Consider the following 20223-nt stretch of genomic DNA (forward strand, 5'->3'; position numbering starts at 1 on the left):
CTCTCTGTTTCCAGGAGGCCCCAACATACAAGATGCACTGATCAAGTAGTTAAGAGGAGTGGCTAGAGTAGCATTGCCCAGCTGCTAAGCAAAGTTGTAAGAATTGGCAAGAGCAGGACAGTAAAGTGGGACTGCCTACCAGCAAGTGGCCAGGCTGCTTGCATGCTGTTGCGTATCTCCCAGGATTTTGCAAAGAAGCGGCAACTACAAGCTGATCGGAGCAATCCAGTTTAACTCCTTGGCCAGTGGGAATGCTTACTACTGCGTGCAGAAGAACAAGAGCAGCTAATTTCCTGGCTCTTCGAAGATAACCAGCTGCCCTGAGTCCACTGCTTAGTCACCTTAATAACAAATGACTTAACAGATTAAACGTCTTCAAACTGTTAAGAGCGCACACATGTTTATGGTTGCTTTTGGTATTTTCTTTTTTGTGCAGGCCGTTTACCTATCTGTGTAACGTTCCCAATGTGATTGCCATCCTTCATGAAATTTCAGCAGCTCACGATGTCAGTCCAATTTTGCATTACCTCTTGCCACACCTAGTTCAATCGGTTATTTATGGAAAAACAGGTATGTCAATGGATTCCTGGTGGTTGCTTTTGTGAATGAGATATAGGAGCTCAGGTGTTTGATTTCCCCTTAGAAGCATAATTATTTTGGGGTCAGCCAGCCTCACAGTGATGGCCAAACTTGGCCCTCCAGCTGTTTTGGGACTACAATTCCCATCATCCCTGACCACTGGTCCTGTTAGCTAGGGATGATGGGAGCTGTAGTCCCCAAAAAGCTGGAGGGCCAAGTTTGGCCATCACTGCGAAACAAGATATTTCTTACAGGGGCATGGAACCAACATAGGACAGAAAATACTACATTCTGCTGTAATTCAGAATTTTATTTGTGCTCCAGTACAGTTTAAACATACGGAACTTTTCAATGTAAATGTATTTCTTTCTAAATAAAAAATAGTTACAATGTATTTATCCTATCTACCTTTTTCAGAAATGGAAGAGAAATCTGACTTGGTTGGTTATGAAACCTCCATAAAACATCTAGAAGTTATAGTTACAAGTATACCTTTAGAAAAAGATTTGGATCGTTTATTGGCCTGGTAAGCTAGCCTCTCCTGTTGAGTGAGTTTATTTCTTGTCCTTGGTGATCTGGAGAGCATCAGGTAGATTTTGACGCATTTTCATCTTGAAATGTGACTTTCAAGAATATATCGATTGCCTATTCTAGACACAAGCAGAGATCCATAACTTGGAAAATGAAAACATTCATATTTTAAGTTCCATTGCATTAATGTGAATAAAAATAACTGTATAATGTATTCAGGTTTGGCACTGAGAGAGAAAAGTCCTTTGCATGTAGGCTTGCTATTAAAACGAAGAAGCTCACAAGGGAAATAAAATCTAATTACTAGCTTTTGAAATGAATTGAGAACTGTCAAAATGTAAATGGCTTGTTATATTTCTGTAAGGTGATAATTTATTCATTTTCTTACCGCTTCAGTAAATTTCTGGAAGGGTATATCTCGTATGGTGTAGAGAGTGACTCTGATCCTGGCCAAATGGCTGAGATGAATAAGCAGCTGCTTCCTCTAATCAGGCTTTTTGAAAAAAAGTAAGTGGAGAGAGATGTGTTACCTGTTAAAATCAATATGTTTGTTGTCAGTATTCTGGGGTCATAGGGCAGTGAAGGTCAATGTGCTCCCCTCCAGACGTTCTTGGACTTTACAACTCCTATCATCCCTAGCCAGTGTGGCCAACAGTCAGGAATGATTGGTCCATCATCTGGAGGGGGCACCAGACTGGTTGCTGCTGTCAAGGGGCATGGAAAGTATACATGAGCCTTGAGTTTGTAACCTAAATGTGTAGGTACTTTACATTTTATGCCCTTGTGCATGCTCCCAAATGTTAGGGGGAGGTTCATGGCCCCAAATCTCTCCTCAAGAGGAAGGTTTTAGCTACCCTGTGCATAAGGCTTCAAGGTGGATGCAAAACAATGCTCTTTCGGGAGAGAATTTAAAAGCCTAGGTGCAGCCACTGAGTACGTTCTAATGCTCTAAAAGTATTAGGGACTTAATAGCTTGATAACAGATTAGTTTCTGATTTACAGTAAGCATCTCTTCGGTGTTTTAGATGTATATAAATTATTGCCCTAAATGTAAGTGTTTAATACAGGCTAATAGATGGTATTCAATGCACTTGTTCCATTAGCACAAGGATTTCCCCCCTACACACATCCCACAGTGTTCCCCAATTTGCTTTGGGTGACTGGGGGAATCCCTGGAGCAGAGGAGAGGGAGAGGAAGTTCTGTTGGCAGCCAGAAGTCCTTATGCTGAGGGATCAAGTTTGCTGAATACCGCCCGGTGTCTTTATAATAGCTTGAAAATAATTTTTACCTTCCCTGAAACTCAGGAGAATAGACTGCCCTAAAATGCTCTCTGGAAAACATTTTCTTCTTCTTCCTCTGTCTGTGGCAGATATTCTGCAACACTAGATTTGGTACTGGAGGAATATCTGAAAGATGTTAGAAATCAGAAGGAGCAGGATCTCTTCCACCAGTTTATTTCTCTTTCCATGAGTGGTGGTAAATACCAGGTAAGTCAAAGATCCTCGAGATTTCTTCTTTTTAAATGTGTTTCCGTACCAGCATTATAATCAGTGAGTGTGGTAAAAAAAAATCCTTGTAAAATGAAAGATGACTGCATTGTTATTGCATCTTATCAGTATTGATGAAATCAAGGCATTTTCAGAATTATTATGAATAATATATACATTGCTAACACAGTAACCACTCAATCCTTTGTATGTCTACACAGAAGTAGATCCCATTGAGTTCAGTGGGCCTTACTTGTTGTTAAGTGGGTACAGGATTGCAGCTCAAGTAATCTTCATTTGTATCCCTAGTTTCTAGAAGATTCCGATACGTCTCTGCTGCTTAGCCTGAATCATCCGCAGCCAGCGGTCAGAGTTCTGGCTGTTCAGCAATTGAAAGAAATCATTCAAGCATCAAAGGTTTGTTTCCCTTTTGGGTTTTTGTTTTTTTTCCCCCTTTTCTTGCACTTTTAAAAATTAGGATCTGAACTGATTTAGCAAGCAGTGTGCCGGTGGCAACAGAAAAATGTACCTTTACAGTAACCAAAGGTAAATTCCCAGTATTTATATCTCATTGACTCTTCATTTTATCTGTTAACATTAAGGGACAGTCAAATCTCTGTTTTCTTCATGTCAGTAAAAAGGTGAAACTGGCTTAATTGGATCCAGAGTGTCCATTTCACAAACAAAAGGGCTCTATTCCTTCACAGAAGGGACTATGATGCAAGGGGAGCTTGAGGAAATTCATAGAATCATAGATGACCTGAAGGGTCATCTGGTCCAACCCCCTGCAATGCAGGAATCTCCATGACAGATGGCCATCCAACCTCTGCTTAAAAACCTCCAGTTCTGTGGGAGGCAATTTTCACTGATCTCTTTCTCCTGAAGCCACCTGTGCCACCTGTCCTAGTGTTCCATACGGTTCCCCAACCCCTGAAGCAAATCTTCATGGCACTGCATTAGGAAGGAGGGGTCATTGACATTCATTCTCCCATCCTACCTTCCTCTTCTGAGTGCAAGCCTGGATCCAACCCATCATTGTCAACAACTACTGGGATGGGCGATTAGAACATAAGAAGCTGCTTTATGCTGTGTCAGACTATTGGTCCATCCAGCTCAGTATTGTCTATGCTGACCAGAAACAGCCCTCCCAGGTTTCAGGCAGCATCTTCTGAAGACATACCTGGAGATTTCAGGGATTGAACCTGCATGTTTGCAACCCAGACTGCGGGTTGCGATTCGGCGCTTATGCGCAAAGCGTGATTTAGTGCTTCGCATGCGCGACCGCCGAAACCCTGAAGTATCCGCTTCCGGTACTTCCGTGTCTCGGCGGTCCGTAACCTGAAAAAACGCAACCTGAAGCTTTCCCCCTGACTGTATAGCTTTTCCCCAATCAGACGTCTTCCTTCTTTTGTTATTGTTTTACAACATGCAAGCTACTTCCTAATTTAGCCTCTGAACATGAGCAGCCAACTGTTCTCTCACCACTCCTCCTGGGCCTAGTATTTTGGAGAGGAGCGGAGTTTCTACTATGCTTCACTCTTTCCGATTATTGTGTGTTGAGCATGATGTACAGTCAACGCTGTGAGGCTGATCATGGGAATACAGAAAAGCCTTTGGCTAATTATAGTTTGTGATTATGTCATTAGACACAGTCTGTTGCCATATGAATTCTACAACTGTGATTCTATAGACCATCTGTCTTGCAGCTTACTGTCATAAGTAATGTGTAATTAAATAATATTGTGTCTGCTTCTGAACTGGAATTGGCGTTTTACTAAAAGTATTAGTCCACGTCTTTTGTATGTAATTGAATTGTATGATGATTTCTCGCCCTTCCTCTCTTTTCAGGAAGGCTTTGACGACTCCTTTATAGAAGAAGCAATTTTAGCACGACTTAAGGATGATAATCTAGATGTGATTATGTCATCTCTTGGTACATTGGAGGTAGGCCTTCATCTCTTCAAGGGCCCAGAAATTCTTGGTATTTATTATCATTTGTGATTGCCTGACTTATGATGGCGTGCGTTTCTGGAAAAGCATTCTTTTTTTGGTATCGGCCATGCAGTAAGATAAATATCATACTAAAGTATGTTTGATAGTTCTCAGTTTCATCGCTTATTCTTAGGTTGCAGTCCTATCACAATGCGTTTGAGAGCAAACGTAGACAGTTCTTACGCTCAGGAGTTAAAGTGTTTAGATAGTTATTCCAGGTTGTGGGTGTAGATATCCTCTTAACATGTTATGGCTTTGTTCACTTAGTTTTAGTGGAGACCAATGTTCTGTCTTGCCACTAAATTAAAATTCAAGAGTTTTCCTTTTCTCTCCCTTGAAAGAGAGGAGTTTAATAACAATATTCACAGAGCAATCTAGAAATCCCTAGGTTTTTCTCTTCAAAAGCAATGTCCCATGAATATAAAATGCACTTCTTGAAAATATTTTTTAGTAAACCTGAAATTTTGCTTTAGACCTACACAATTGCTTCTAGTTTTTGTCCATGCATATGTGGGTTTTTTTATACTGGTTCCTTTTTTTCTAGACCTGGCTGCGTAATTCAAAGACTTTTGATGAACAAATTGGCTTCAGTCTGTTGTGTCTTTTTGAAAGAGCTGACCTCTCAAAGGATGAAAAATGGTAAGTGTTCATTTTTACAGTTCCCTTTTGGATTCTTTAAAGGCAACCTTTGCTAAGGGTCTCTTCATACCTTCTCAGAATTTTAGTTATTTTACAAATTTCATTTAATTTCTTGTCTGGAGATCAGGTTATACAATATACTTTGCTGATTTAGTGGTATATTGTTACTTTATTCTGGAATTATTGTGCATTATTGTGGAATTATTGTGTATTGAAGGAATATGAATTAAGTGGTTCCCATCTAACAGAGACTTCTGCTGGCATTGGCTGATTTCCCCCTTTCCTCTGCAGCATCTTCTTCAGAGGGAAACTCCAGAATAGTGTGGCAGATGGCACTGGTGAATTGATAAATATCTCATCCCCGTTTCTTCCACTGGATTGAAGCCAAGGATTCAGTTACTCAAAAAGAGGCAGTGGCAGGTTTCCTAGCAATAAACGAAGAGTTAAATATATAGCATCTTCCATAGCATATAATGCAAGAAATTGGGATTTGTGTTTTAGAGCATAACGTTTCTCCAAACAATACAAAACTTGTATTAATAAGTTCTGCTAGTAGATGCTCTTCAGCAATGCAGTCATCAGCTTCCATCATATTAAATAACATGCCAATATTAAAATATTTTAGGAAGGGGAACTGTGTTGCAAAACTTGATTTTGGAGATGTTGTCTAAAAATACCCATTGTTCTTTCTTCCATGTGTGTGCTAGGTGCAAGATCCTGGAGGCTGCAATACACCTTTTAATCAAAGAAGAGATTCTTAAAGAGAATAAAGAGCTCTTAAACCAATTAGTCCTAAAGGCGCTGCCATTTATAGTCATAACCAGCAGTGATTCTAACTCTGCTGAATGGAAAGTGGCACGTTGTGTAGCAGATTCTGGTCTTTGCTCCCTACATCCTTTGCTGAAAGGCTGGCCAGAAGGTAAGCCGTTAAAAATAAAAAGATGGGTTCCTAAAATAAGTGACACAGGTTTTTTGGTAGCATTATTCACAAGATATCAAACTTACATTTTTCTTTTAAAAATGCCCTAAAAATGTGGCTCAAAAAGAAGCAAGATATTTTTGTTTTTGTTATTTTTTATTGTTCAGAAACATTTTATCGGTAAAAACTTAGGTTACAGTCAAAGAAAATTTATAATAGCATTTTCTTCATTTAAAAAATTATTTTTAAAGTGTGCATGATACAAAGAAGAAGTCTTTGGCAATGTGGAATAATTTCTTACAGTAAAAAAAAAAGGCAGGGATAAATGTACAGTTGATATGACTTTAGAAAAACATCAATGACATTGCATTTTTGAACATGAAGTGAAGAAGACTATGCTGAAGGCAAAGGTTTTGCAGAATTTAGGCAGTCTGCCATTGTCTTTAACCATACTGCTTTTGATGTTGTGTCTGATATATTAATGCTATTTTTTGCTTTTTGGTGAAATAGCTTTCAAAAAGGTGGTTAAAGTTTCTAAGTCAGAAGATGTGATAGGTGCATCTAATGCAAAACTGATCAGCCTCTTGTCACAGAACCTAAATTCAGAGGATTCTTCCTTCACTTTACAGATGGTATGTGTATAATTGACAATACAGTATTCTTTTAAATAAAAAGCTGTTATTTAAGTTGTATGACCAGTAGATTAAAAAGTTCCTTGATCTCAGGCATTATCACAATAAAGCAACTCATAGATCGGGAAGATGCAAACTGTAGTTATTGAAACCCAGACTGAATGATGGACATGGAAAGCTTACTTTGCACAATTTGCACTGCCTCACATTGAAGGAAATATGCAGAGCAAGCATATGCGAAGCTCCCTTGAGCAAAATTATTGTCCCTGATATGGTCTGCTCTGAACAGCAGCAACACCCCATGGTCCCTCGGGCCATTTATTTATTTTAAAAAATTATACCACCTCCTATTTTAAAAGCTCTAAGCAGTTTCTATAAAAATGAACGCAACAAAAATCCAACAAAGTTCAGTAACATTTCCTTAAACAAGCAAAATGCCTGTTGTATCTCACAAATAAAATTGAGCAGTGTACAAAGACATGTTAAAAATTAAGAGTTACATTCCAGGGAAACTTTGTAAACAGATACCTTTTAAAGAGGGGCTTATCACTGTTTGCCTCATGAATTACCCAAGAGAGAATGTTCCGGAGGGTGGTTACTAATGATGTGAGTGATAGCCACCAAATTGGAGGACTTTAAAAGAGAATTAGACAAATTCATGGAGGGGGAAGGATACTAGCCATCATGGCTGTGCTCTGCGTCCGTAGTCAGAGACAGTAACACTTCTCAACACCAATAGCTGGGAACCTCAAGAGAGGACAGTGTTTAGGTCCTGCTTGCAGGTTTTCCACAGGCATCTTTGAGAACAGGATGCTGGACTAGATGGGACACTGGCCTGATCCAGCAGGCTCTTCTTTATGCTCTTAAAACACCTTCCCATCTGTAGCTCATTTTATATGTTAAAACCAGGTTCTGTATATGGCATGTGGATAGGGGAAATACACAGAGAAGCCAAATGACAGATATTGGCCAACCTTCTTTCTAAAGAACTAATGTTACTTACATACATATATATATATATATATATATATATATATATATACACACCTGTGTTTTCATTCCCTTTCAAGGTGGAAGGTCTCATCAGTATTGCTGAGGAGTCTCATTCAGGGCTACAGAAGATAACTGCTCACATTATCAGCTCTGTTCTCGTCCAGTCCTGCTGCAGTAGATCGCAAGCAGAAGAGTGTCGTTTGCCACTGGCTTTGAAGGTGTTCTATCTTTTGAGGAGAAAAGTACAAAAATTTGAAGACACTTACCATGCGGAGGTGAGGACTCCTGAGTTTGTAAACTTGACTGAAAGAAACTGAGAATTAGGCAGGAAACAGAAGGGATGTTTGTTCTGTGGCAGATACTTCTAAAATCTGTTGCATAGTAGTAGGCAGCTTCATTAAGACTTACCTGTATCACTTCAGCTTTCAATCAGAAGTGATTTTTGCTTTCTTTCCAGTACAGCTCTAAACCTGCACTGGTGTACGGTTACGATGCTTGAAACTAATCTAAAACAACCAGGTTTTGGCAAGGTGCTCCTTGGGCAGTGAGAAGGAAGACCTATGCCTATCAAAAGGGGAATTGTAGGCTAGAGGAGCATACCGAGGTCCTTCCCTGAAAGTCAGATGTTTGCATGTTCAGGGAGAGAAGCACACAGTGGAATTGGAAACATGCATTCTTAAGTTTTTAGGATAATTAACTCAAGGTTTATTTTGAATTAGCAACATTCATTTGGGGCTTCTGAATTTAAAGACAGGTGTTTGTGGTATTCATTGCTCTTTTTTTAAAAAAATGAAGACAGAGGGAGAACCGCTACATATAAAGAGCGGTGTTTTCATTTTCAGGCATTTCTCTGCGATTTCACGTGTCACAGTGACCTGCTCTTAGAGGCATTAACAACATATATACAAAAGTTAAATGCTGGAGAAGCTGTGGATGTAGAAGATTCTGTCTTGCTCATCGTTTGGCTCAGAAGCTTTATTCAAGGCCTGCTGCCTCCAGATTCCTGTTTGAAAGGTGACTTTTCGGTTGCAAAATGATACTTTAAAAAAAGTCCTGTTGTAATTGCTATGCTCATTGCATCACTGCACATCGTTTTCTAAAGAATGTGGATTGTGGAATGGTGACCAGGGCTAGATTTGTGGCCTGCAGAAAGCCTTGTTCTGTTCTGATCAGTCTTTGCTCCCTTTTTCTGTGCATTCATACAGAGTTGTGGTGGAACCCTGAAACTTTAAGTGAAGCGAGCAAAACCTACTTACACCTGCTGTTGGAGCTCTTTGACATTCTGGTCTGTGGAGCTAGTGAGGGAATCTATGCTGATCATTTTCGTGCAATGATGAAACTTCTGTTTCAGGTACCTTGTCCCTTCCTCCACCACCCACACCCTCCCAGCTGATTTAAATCCACATATCTTAGAACTTTTTCCTGGTTTTAATCTAATTCATGCACTTTTAATACATTTATTTAAAATGCTCATTTGGTCGAAGTTTTACTGTAAGTTAGTTCCAGTAAAATGAAATGTAGGTGTTTGCCCGGTCAAAACCAGAAGAAAGCAACAAACGACTGATGGGTTTCTGTGTGCGTGCGCACACCTGTGCACATTCAGGACTTTCCTTTTTAAATTTGAAGGTACATTTGAAAAATCCAGATCGTGAATTCAGATTCCTCTCAGTCTTATGGACGTACAGTTACAACCTCTCAAATCAACTGAACGTTGTGATGGATGCCGTGCAACAGACTCGGGCTTTGTACATCGGGCACGCCATGCTTGCATCGCAGTCTGTGCAGAGGAAAAGACAACTGACATCAGCAGATTCCCCAGGTACTGTGCACTGGTCTTTTTGTCATATTTTGCAAGACTTCCTCCCCTGTTAGGTGGGTGATTTAGGGGGACAAACATGGCACATAGAAACAGAGGGAACCTGGAAGGTGGGCATTGACAAGGAGATGTAAATTAGTCTGTGGAGGACAATTATCTGCAAGGACCTTCATGCAAACCTAGACTGTGCACTTAATTCAGTAAATGTGCTGACTCTAAAATCCTGAACAAAGGGAACACCCTTGTGTTACTTGCCTATTTATTTACAACTGTTCATCAGGATGCTCACAGAAAGATGGGGGTAGAATGTTTCTGAAATGCAGCAATTGGCTAGATAAATGAGATTTCTCATGGAAAGTTTGTTAGCAAGTTGTTGTTGTTGTTGTTGTTGTTGTTTTAACAATTGTTAACCATCATTTTTTTTAACTGTTTCCTTTTCTCCCTTTCCAGTGGTCATAGCTTTGCTGATCAATTTGGGAAGTCCTGTGAGAGAAGTACGAAGAGCTGCTGTAAACTGCCTTCATTCCTTAAGTGGAGTAAAAGAATCTGTATTTCATCAAATGATTCATAATTTAGTGCAGAAAGCTGAGGAGATAATATCTGACCAAAATTACATAAACCAGGTAAGTCTCGGTGGCAAAATACTGTGTTACCTGTTTTGAATCGGACATTCTCCATACTTGTTTGTCTCCCAGTGATTCTGGCACTGGATGATATTGCCATCTTGAGGAGACAAGTTTTTCAAGAAAACCTTGGACAAGGGTTTGACTAGGAGGCACCACCCAACTTCCTCTCTAAAGCCATCCTTTTTCCTGAGTTGGTTAGAGAAGGTTATAGATGACAGTAACCACATTTGAATGATCAAATAAGATGAGACGTGTGAGGTTTTTTTGCATCCACCTTTGGGCCTCTTGCTTCTGCCATGAGAGTCAAGCCAGGAAGCTGCAGCTAGCCATAGGTCAGTTGCATCCAAAATAGGAAACTACAGTTATTGGCTTTCAAACAGCTAGAATAAGAAGTGATGGTTTAAAGTTGGCTTCCACTTTGTGCTTAAGAAGTGGAAACAATGGTTAACAGGAGCTTCCTCACTTCCTCACATGAAGGGAGGAGTAAAGTGGGAGTAAAGGGATTGCATTGAGGGTTCATAAAGATGGTACATGTCTCAGCTTATGAAGCTAAGATTTGATTGTCCAAGTAATGTGAGTAGTGTCTGACTTTGGGGAGTTTAATGCTTTTATCCAGCATTCCTACAGAGGCACTGGTCTCTGAGCCCCCAATGAGCTCCATCTAGTTGCTGACCCAGATCAGCTCACTGGTATCCTGAGGAACTGAGGATGATGAAATGGCAAAGTAGGCATCTAGGGTCAGATGGCAGAAAACACATAATGACTCACTGAACGCTGGTGTGAGCCCATTTGCAGTCTTACTCTGTGGCAGCATTGTCAGCTACAACAATATACTTCTCTATCACCATTCCATCTGCTCAGTAGCATCTGATGGTGAAGGGGTCTTGGGAAAAGTGCTTCCCGGTCTCATACATTCCAATTTGGGGCAAGGGGGTGGTGTTCAGACTACTCAGAACTGTGTTGGATGATACTGATTATACAGCTATTGTGCTGAATAGTTCCTGAATGCCTTCCTCCCCTTTTGTTTTATTATTTAGTGCCTTCATAATTTGTTTGAAGTACAACAAACTCAACACAAGCAAAAGACGCAGCAGCAGAAGTTGTCAGGAGCACTGGAAGCATTACTTAAGTGTGTGCAAACTACCAAATGTCCTTCATACGTTGCAAGGAACCTGATGAAAATTCTTCATGAAGTCAACGGCCAGGTGTGTGGAACGCATTATGTCAAGCTTTCGAAAATGTGCTTGCCCATCTGGAAGCATTTTGTTGTGGAGTGGGACCTTGCTGTTCCTAAACTAAATCATGCCTTAGATTATTTTGTTCCACAAAGCCAATTTAGATGTGCACATTTCATCTACAGTCAAACCTCGGTTCCCAAATGGCTCCATTTTCGCCGAAAACCCGGAAGTAAATGCTCCAGTTTTTGAATGTCTTTCGGGAACCGAATGTCCAACACGGCTTCCACTTGAGTACAGGAAGCTCTTGCAACCAATCGGAAGCTGCACCTCCGTTGTCGAACGTTTTGGGAGCTGAACAGACTTCCGGAACGGATTGCATTCAACAACCAGGGTTTGACTGTAAATGCAAATTTTGCATTCTAAACTAAGATGTAGAAATATTGGGGGGGGGGGGGGACTAAGATTTGTTCTGTCTGTTCCTGCAACTGCTGTATTACTACCTCAAATCACTGTGTGTAAACTGTGATGCTCCTTTGGAGGTGCCCTTTACATTGCAAATTAAAATCCAAAGTATGGAAATTTGGCTCTGTGCGTGTGCTTCTAATTTTTCCATCAGTTTGCCAAATATGCCAAACTGAAGCATATGTAGCAAGGGAATAACACATGGGTAACTCCTTTGGGATCAACCAACCTTGACCCTCTTCTGAACTTTTCTCTTAGGAGTCTACATCTGGGGTCACCAGCGTGGCACCCCTGGACCCATATGTGAACTCAGAGACTCCTCTTACACCCACAGGGTCCCCTCCACCTGCTGAAATAAGCCTTGAAAGAAACATTCTTTTGTAGCCAATATAATAGGTTAAGTGGGGTGGGTGAAAAGGTGTCCATGGCAGTTTCTTCATTTTGAAGATGTTTCCATGGACCCAAAAGGGTTGGTGACCCATAAATATTTTGAATATTTTGCCTTTTGGGTACTTCCGTTGCACGACTCTGTGCCCTTTGAATGTAAAATATATATTTCTGAATGCTTGTTAAAGAAAGAGTTGATCTTGAACACCTTTTCTGCTTTCAGGTGGTGCTTTCTTACCTGCTGCCTGTCCTGGATCGATTATTGGAGAAAGCTCTTAAGGGATCGGAGGGGATGTTAAAAGATGAAGCTCTTCTTCTGCATCTCATCCTTGGGAAGTACAATGAGCATTCGGCTACCCTCCTTTGCACAAATCAGCGCTGTCTGGATTTGTTCATCAAAGCTCTGCACGTCTCACAGGAAGTCTACAAAGGATTGACTTTCCAGATTAGAGCTCTTGGGCAGGTGAGAGAGGGGCCGATTGAGAGTCCCCTGTAGTTCTTCCCGGTGGAATTCAGTATGTTGAACCTTTGAAAACGGGAAAGTTCCTCTTCACCTGCCCTTATTTACCAACAAAAGGTACCCACATCTGTAAAGCGGGAATAGCACTGATCCTTTTCTTTCAGGATGTGAGCAAAATGAATACAAAGGAATGTTTTTACACAAATTATTTTCTTTTTGTCATTTCTAGATTACAAAACCATTCTTTGCCGCATTGCCAGATGGGAAGGTTCAACAAAAGATATTGGGAGTTTTGTTTGATTTACTGCTAAATTGCAAAAATCCACTTTGTGCACAGACCATCGGCAGTGTTTTTAAAGGGGTAAGGTGGTCTTAATCTCTTGGGATGTTGAGAGTATCCTCTTGCTATTTGGAATTAGTCTGTATACAGTCATGATAGGATGATTGTGTTTACAATGTATAAATCGCATATTGCGTTGCTCTCAACTTGGTGCTCCATGAAAACTAACTAATGCATGAGTGCTAAATTAAGAGATTAAAAACATGGAACAGTTATTAGAACAATAGTCCAGAAACAGTCTTGCATGTTTGAGTGTGTGCATATGTGTCATTGCAAAGCAAAAAATAATATTGCAGGGAAGTTTTTCATAGCAGTTTCTCCTTTCAAAGCAAATAAATATAAATGTATTTAACAAAGTTGCTGTTTCCATATAAGTATGGAGTTCTTTGGTTGGCTTTGAGTTGTGCTCAAAGAGCAAATCTTTTTTCCTTTTTAAAAAACACACACATGCTTTTAACTAATTTTCAAAAAGAACATAAAAATTTATTCCCCACCTCTATAACAAGTGCCTTCCTCCCTGTCTCCCTTCCCCAAAATGCAAAGTCTTACAGGAGAACATTATTCTAAAGCTGTGAGTCCAGTGGATGCCACTGTACTTTGTGTTCTGTTGAGTGTGTGATGAAGGGATACCATGTCTCTATAAAATCTTCCAAATATTTCTTTCTTGTATAATGTTTAGATTTCAGTTGATGCTGAGCAAGTTAGTGTGGAATTGGAACCTTTACCGAAAACTAAGACTGTGGCTACAGTTCACCAGACAAGAAGGCAGAAGATGCAGCAGCAGAGGTACAAGGCAATAGAACACGAAAAAGCCATTTGCAAATCTGTGTGCATTCATGAATTAACATGATTAATATTAAGAATAATTTATTAATCACCTTCTACACAGTTATCTCAAGGCAATGTGCAGTAAAAGCAGCAAAAAACAAACAAAAAACCAGCTAAACTAAAGCAAAATAGACACTCGTGGCAATGATCCATTTATCTAGCGAGGAAAGCCCATCGGAACAAAAATGTCTTCTCTTGTTTCTGGAAACAGGCAGTAGGTGGCTCCCAAATCTCAGCAGGATTGAGGACATTGGGCCAAGATTGATGAAAATTCTACTCATTGAGGTGGTCCTTGCATTGATTCTGAGGCTGCTCTGTGTCTTGCCTCTCCTATCCAAATAGCCCCATCAAAGCAGCTGGTGCTAACTCCATGCAAGTCGGACAGTCCTAAAACTGAAAAATAGCACATATATCCAGGGATATTTATGCAGCCAATCTTTGGTTTGGTTTCCAAATGTTTTGGAAGTCAAATGGACTTCCAGAACGCATTCTGTTTGAGAATCAAGTAACATTTAACCGGCAATTTTGTCCAGTTGCCTTTCTTTCCGTTTGTGACCCATCTACTTTTTGAGATTATTGACATTGCTCACTTAAGATTCATTTAGTAAGGTGATAAATGATGGGAATCTGGGCAGAACCTTCACTGTAGTGTCCCCAACCTAATAGGACCGATTAACAATTTTTAGATACTGTGAACACTTTTGTATCATGCATGCAGGCATCCAGTCCAGTCTCAATTAGAATGAAGTTTCGCTTTGGTGTGCTAGTTCTTCATAGACCATTATTGTATTTTATATGGGTTTTTATGCAGAGAAACAGTTCCTTTTAGAATTGATGGGATAAGCTTCTATAAATGGAATTAAATCTCTTCTTTTTCTCCATCCTTCAGAAAAGTTCAGGACCAGGAATGTGGACAAGAAGAAAGCAGTATGAACTGGCACAGAGTCACGCTCATCCTGGAATTGCTGCAACACAAGAAGAAGCTCAAACACCCACAAGCACTGATACCTACTCTCTTCAGCTTGCTGGCTAGGTAATGATGTTTTACTTTAGAGGGTGGCAGAACCATAATGGGGGACCATCCAGCCCTTACATGAGAGGGCCTCATAGCACCAGAGCATCCCCACATGCCACCCCCCTGTGGAGACTGGTCAGAAAAATAAAGGGACCTGATGGAGATTCTCTACCCTGCCCCCTGTCATGGGTGTGTCCCAAACCAGTATATATGTACCTGGTGACTCAGCGGTTGCCAAATAGCCACCTTCTGATTGCTACCCTATGAAGACGGTTTTTCTCCAGCATTGCTTTTTAACTGTCTTTCTGAATTACCAGATGCCTGGAACCTTCTGCAGAACATGAAAATCTGGAATACACGAAGCAGCTAGTACTTGGTGGTCTGTTGAACATTTGCCAGAAACTGTCCCCAGATGGTACCAGGATAAAAGCAGGTAAAGAAAAAAAGACGTTTAGTTTTGGATCCCATGTATGAAAGCTTGCCCCAAGCTTTATATACACTTATGCCTTAAAAAAATAAAAAAGTGGTTAGTATGAAAACATCATATATTGGCATGTGAATATAAGTATAACAAGGCTTGTTTCTAAAATTGAATTAAGCCTGGCTGTGCTTTCAGTCTTTGCTTTGCTTTTCGAGGTATCCTTGATGAAGAGAAGTTCAATGTCGAGCTGGTCGTCCAGTGCATCCGGGTTTCAGAGATGCCTCAGACCCATCACCATGCTTTGCTCTTGCTGGGTGCAGCTGCAGGAATGTTTCCTGTGAGTACAGGCTCTGCCTTTTTCCTCCTCCTCCTCATGGCTGTTATCGGGGAATGGAATTGAAATTGGTTTCTAAGAAGAAGCAATATTCACCCCTCCACTCCTTTTTTTTTTTTTTTTTAAAGAGATAATCTTCTGGTGTTCCTCTGTGCATTGATTCTAAATCTTATCTCTTTCCTGAGCCATTCCTATGCTTGAAACAGCTTCCCATTTTTGCTTTTCAAGTTGCCTCCTTCAAATCTGACATCATTGTCACAGCCTTATTTGGACCACTCTGACCTCCCCAAACCTCACTTTCCTCTACCCCCGTACTCCATCAATCCCTGAATTCTCCCAGAACCATTGTTTTTGTTTCTGGACACAGACTTGTCACTTCTCTGTTCTGAATGGCTCTTGCCTCCTAACGATGCAGTGTTGAAGAGCTACTTTTGCTTTCTTCTGCTTCATAAGAAATGCTGTCCTCCTCTCACATCAGCAAGAAACTCAGCAAGCCTTGTATTGGTAGACGGGAGGGCCCATCTCTATGCCACATATTTCTATGTTTACCCAGCAGGACCTATGGTTTTTTAAAAAAAAGAAATGCAGAAACTTTTGCTGCCAAGATAGGTTCACTGGCTTGCTGTGATGGGTTGTGCAAATGTAGGAAAAGATGGCCAGTTCTCATAAAGCCATTTGGAATCACTCACTTAATTTTTCAGTAGAAAGGAAGGAGTAACTGGTCATGAGAAGGGGTTAATTTCCTTCATGAGCATAAATCACCCCATGGATGAGCTAATCGCAGGTGCAAGGTCAGTTGGTCTAGTTGCTATGGTAAATAGCCTAGTGCCCTGACTATATCTGTGATTAATGTATGTCAGCTCAGTAGTGTTTGTTGCTGTGAGTTGGAGTCTGTTTCTTGTTATGTCTTGAGTTGCTGGGGTTTGTCTGGAGCAACTGATACTTTGTACTTGCATCTGCGAAAGCCCACAAACTGTATATGGCTACATCCATAATTGGTTTACTTAGCCTTATCTTCTGCAACAGTAAACTATCCAAACCTTTCTCTCCTTTCATGTGGTGACTGGTGCCAGGAGCAACTTCCACTGCGTGTCTCTCTCACCTAAGATTCCCACCATTTTTAACTGCAAAACAAAAGTGCATTGCAGGACTGAATACTTGGGGGGGGGGGAATTATAATGTGTTGTGTGAGTGACTGATTTCTCTTCTCCAGGGTAAAGTGCTGCACAACATCATGCCCATTTTTACCTTCATGGGGGCAAATGTCATGCGACTGGATGATGCTTACAGTTTCCAAGTGATTAATAAGACAGTGAAGATGGTCATTCCTGCTCTTATACAGGTGAGCTAATTCAAATCTGGGAATGGGTCACTGAAATACCTTAAGAAATACCTAGCTGGCTAACTTTCCATTAAAATTTAGTGCAGTTTTCCATATTTGATAGAGACCCATTTTCGATAGAATCAGTAAAAAACATATGGTGCTGAATGTACTTTTCGTGTTCAAGTTTTCTATGGTAGTCAACCCAGAATAAAATTTTACATGGTGCAATTATTGGACATGGTACAAGAATGGAGGAACTGTGCAGCCAGAGGGTAGATTATTCTTGATAAAAAGGATAGTGGTGGTTAAATAGCACAGGGCAAGTAACTTCAGGAAAACAATACATTGCAGTGTTCATATTAGAACTTTCTTTCCAGTGGTTCACTCTTTGTCTTTAAGTGGCTACCTAGTCTAACCTAATCCAAATATCTTGCAAAAGTGGAACTCAAAAAATAACTGTTACTAGAAAACCATCTTCTGGCTTGAAATTGTACTGAGCCTTATGCCCTGCAAGTCCTATCTGAAGGTTCTGTATTTTCCCGGTGCAAGATAAACATTAGGGGGAGTCAATGTGGTGCCCTGTGGGTGTTGTGAGTGGTCAGGGATGATGGGAATTGTAGTCCAACTGATCTGGAGGGCAAGACCAAGTTGGCTACGCCCGTACAATCAAGTGCACCTGAGTATTCAACAAGTTATACTGTTCTCTCGAGTCTTGGATCAGGCCTGATTTCCCTTCTCCTACTGGCTTCTTGCCTCCAGGACTCACCATTAGCACACACAAGTGCACTGATGCCTTTTTAAAATGAATAACCCCTACTCCAAGTCTTTTTGAACATGAACATATATTGAAGTATTCCTGCTGCAATTGCAACTTGGGGTTTTCCTTTGTGTTTGGGGAGGCCTGGTTTTTTTATGACCTACAGCAAAATGCCGTTCAGGTTGCAGATGGAATGTACAACATGTTAATTCTTTAAATGTTTCCTTTGTAGGCCGAGGAGGATGGCGGTTCTTCAGAAACTCCAGGGAATGTGGAAGGGGTGGTTGTTAAAATAATCCGTGTGTTTGTGGATGCTTTGCCTCATGTGCCTGAGCATCGGCGCCTCCCAATCCTAGAGCAGCTGATAAGCACTTTGGGAGGGGAGCGGTTTCTCTGGATTCTTCTCGTGTTGTTGTTCGAACAGCATGTGACAAAATCTGTGGCTGCAGTAGCCAATGGGGAGAAGGTAAGAGGTGTCTTCTGTTGCACATTCTTTGTTTAAAACCTTGATCGTCTGAAGGGGTGATACTGGTGGCCCCTTGTGCCGAGCCTTTAGTATGACAGTCTCTTTCCTGTGGAACTCCTTGCCAACAGAAATCTGGTAGGAGGTCAGCCCTGATTTCTTTTAGACATTGTGCAATTCTGCTGTTCAGAACAGGCCTTCAGAACTTGGGGGGGGGGGGGGATTATCAGCCAGTTTTGTTGATATGCTATTGATGCTTTTGCTGACATGATTATTGTAGAAGGGTTATGTTTTTGTGTAGTACATACTGTTTGGGGGTTTTTTAGGGAAAGTGTGTTGTGGGTGGCTAATTCCTTTTTTGAAATAATGCAAGTTTCTCTCTTACTAATCATCTCCTACCCAAAATCTTCTTACTTATACAGGATGCTGTTTTGGAGACTGATACGGAATTCTGGATTTCCGTATGCTGCGAATTTAGCGTAATCCAACAGTTACAGAGTTTGATGAAAGTCCTGGGCTATTTAACAAAGCTGCCAGAGAACAAAGAAGGTAATTGCAGGGGGGGGGGCACCTTCCATGCTTCTTGCCTAAATACAGTCCAGTTGGGCAGAACCATTGGATTGAAACCAGATGCAAGTATTCCTACTGACACTGTTCATAATCATAAACTCACAGCACAGTCCTATGGAGTGGTGAGATTGACTCTGTTGTCCACCACATCCAAAGCCCTGTCTGCTTATACTGCCGCCACCACCCTGTACTTTGCAAAGAACCCTCACCGTCCCAGTGTGCACCCAGATAAGAGTTAAGCAAATAAAACATGTGTATCTCAATTGTCAGAATTAATTCATATTACAAACAGCTTTTCAGGTTGTACATCTCCCCCCCCCAAAAAAAAAATGTAAGACTCTATGCCCTGCCTCCTAGTGAGATCTTTTAATCTAGAATTTATAGGGATGTTAAAACTCATTTTCTTGCTTTGGAAAATCAATGTTATTTGCTGGATACGTTTACAGAGGACCCTGGGCAAAAGAAATCGAGGCTCCCCAAGAAAAAACCACAGAGGCAGGAAACAGAGCTCTTTGATGTGGAGTCTCACTCTGGCAAACAGCTAAGGCACTTCAAATTCCTGTCCATCTCCTTCATGTCACAGCTCCTGGCTTCACAAAGTTTTGTGAAAATGGTAAGGCACGCAGAACTTTCGAAGGGCTTTCTGTGGTTCCCTTTCCAGTTGTGGATTTGCATGTAATCAATATCATTTTCTGTAAAACTCACAGAAATGTTTTCCCCCTCTTGACTGCAGCTTCAAATTCAGCATTTGCTAGTAGGAACTGGAAGTGTACCTTGGACATTGTGCACAAAATAAATTCAGTAGTTATTCCTTACTTGGCTGTAAGCAAGGACTGCCCACCTAGCAGTTCGAAAGCACATCAAAGTGCAAGTAGATAAATGGGTACCGCTCTGGCGGGAAGGTAAATGGCGTTTCCGTTCGCTGCTCTGGTTCACCAGAAGCGGCTTAGTCATGCTGGCCACATGACTGTACGCCAGCTCCCTCGGCCAATAAAGCGAGATGAGCGCCGCAACCCCAGAGTCGGTCACGACTGGACCTAATGGTCAGGGGTCCCTTTATCTTTACCTTTACCTAAGGACTGGTTACAATAAGAGGGTTTCTGGCTGGGTATCTTGGGAAGGGAGGTCAAGAACCCAAGCAAGGCACATACTGTGGGGAAGAATTCAATGTAACACTATGGCAGTTGTTCCATTGCATTTCAGCTTGCTACATGGAACAATTCCCCTTCTCCCCCCCCCCCCCCGCCACAAGCTCTCTGGAGGTTCTGCCGACACACACCCTGACCAATTTGGGGAGCGTGCAGAGAAGAGACATCCTTGCACAGGTTTCTGCTAGCAAGACTCATTCATTGATTCTGGCCCAGTGGTCTTCCTCTCTGATTTTATCATCTGTACATTATAATGGCTTGTGCAGCAGATCTGTTTTATTTCCACTAGCATGTTGATAATTTTCCTCCCTTCTTTATCAC

At 41.1% G+C, this 20223-nt stretch overlaps 1 protein-coding gene across 1 annotated transcript in view; it reads left to right on the forward strand.

The window, feature by feature from the left end:
• The window catches only part of HEATR1 (HEAT repeat containing 1), a 34754-nt gene that overhangs the window by 6474 nt on the left and 8057 nt on the right, over positions 1-20223 (forward strand). The window contains exons 8-32 of the mRNA XM_081906743.1: positions 437-570; positions 997-1105; positions 1507-1617; positions 2481-2598; positions 2908-3015; positions 4447-4542; positions 5135-5229; positions 5937-6148; positions 6659-6780; positions 7851-8048; positions 8616-8787; positions 8979-9124; positions 9400-9592; positions 10040-10212; positions 11253-11420; positions 12466-12705; positions 12932-13063; positions 13722-13828; positions 14760-14903; positions 15203-15318; positions 15522-15643; positions 16854-16982; positions 17954-18187; positions 18607-18733; positions 19201-19367. Coding sequence (XP_081762869.1) covers positions 437-570; positions 997-1105; positions 1507-1617; positions 2481-2598; positions 2908-3015; positions 4447-4542; positions 5135-5229; positions 5937-6148; positions 6659-6780; positions 7851-8048; positions 8616-8787; positions 8979-9124; positions 9400-9592; positions 10040-10212; positions 11253-11420; positions 12466-12705; positions 12932-13063; positions 13722-13828; positions 14760-14903; positions 15203-15318; positions 15522-15643; positions 16854-16982; positions 17954-18187; positions 18607-18733; positions 19201-19367 — 3673 coding nt within the window. The remainder of the gene's footprint in view (positions 1-436; positions 571-996; positions 1106-1506; positions 1618-2480; positions 2599-2907; positions 3016-4446; positions 4543-5134; positions 5230-5936; positions 6149-6658; positions 6781-7850; positions 8049-8615; positions 8788-8978; positions 9125-9399; positions 9593-10039; positions 10213-11252; positions 11421-12465; positions 12706-12931; positions 13064-13721; positions 13829-14759; positions 14904-15202; positions 15319-15521; positions 15644-16853; positions 16983-17953; positions 18188-18606; positions 18734-19200; positions 19368-20223) is intronic.

The sequence above is a fragment of the Podarcis melisellensis genome (genome assembly GCF_964234715.1).
Source record: "Podarcis melisellensis genome assembly, chromosome: 3".
NCBI lineage: Eukaryota > Metazoa > Chordata > Lepidosauria > Squamata > Lacertidae > Podarcis > Podarcis melisellensis.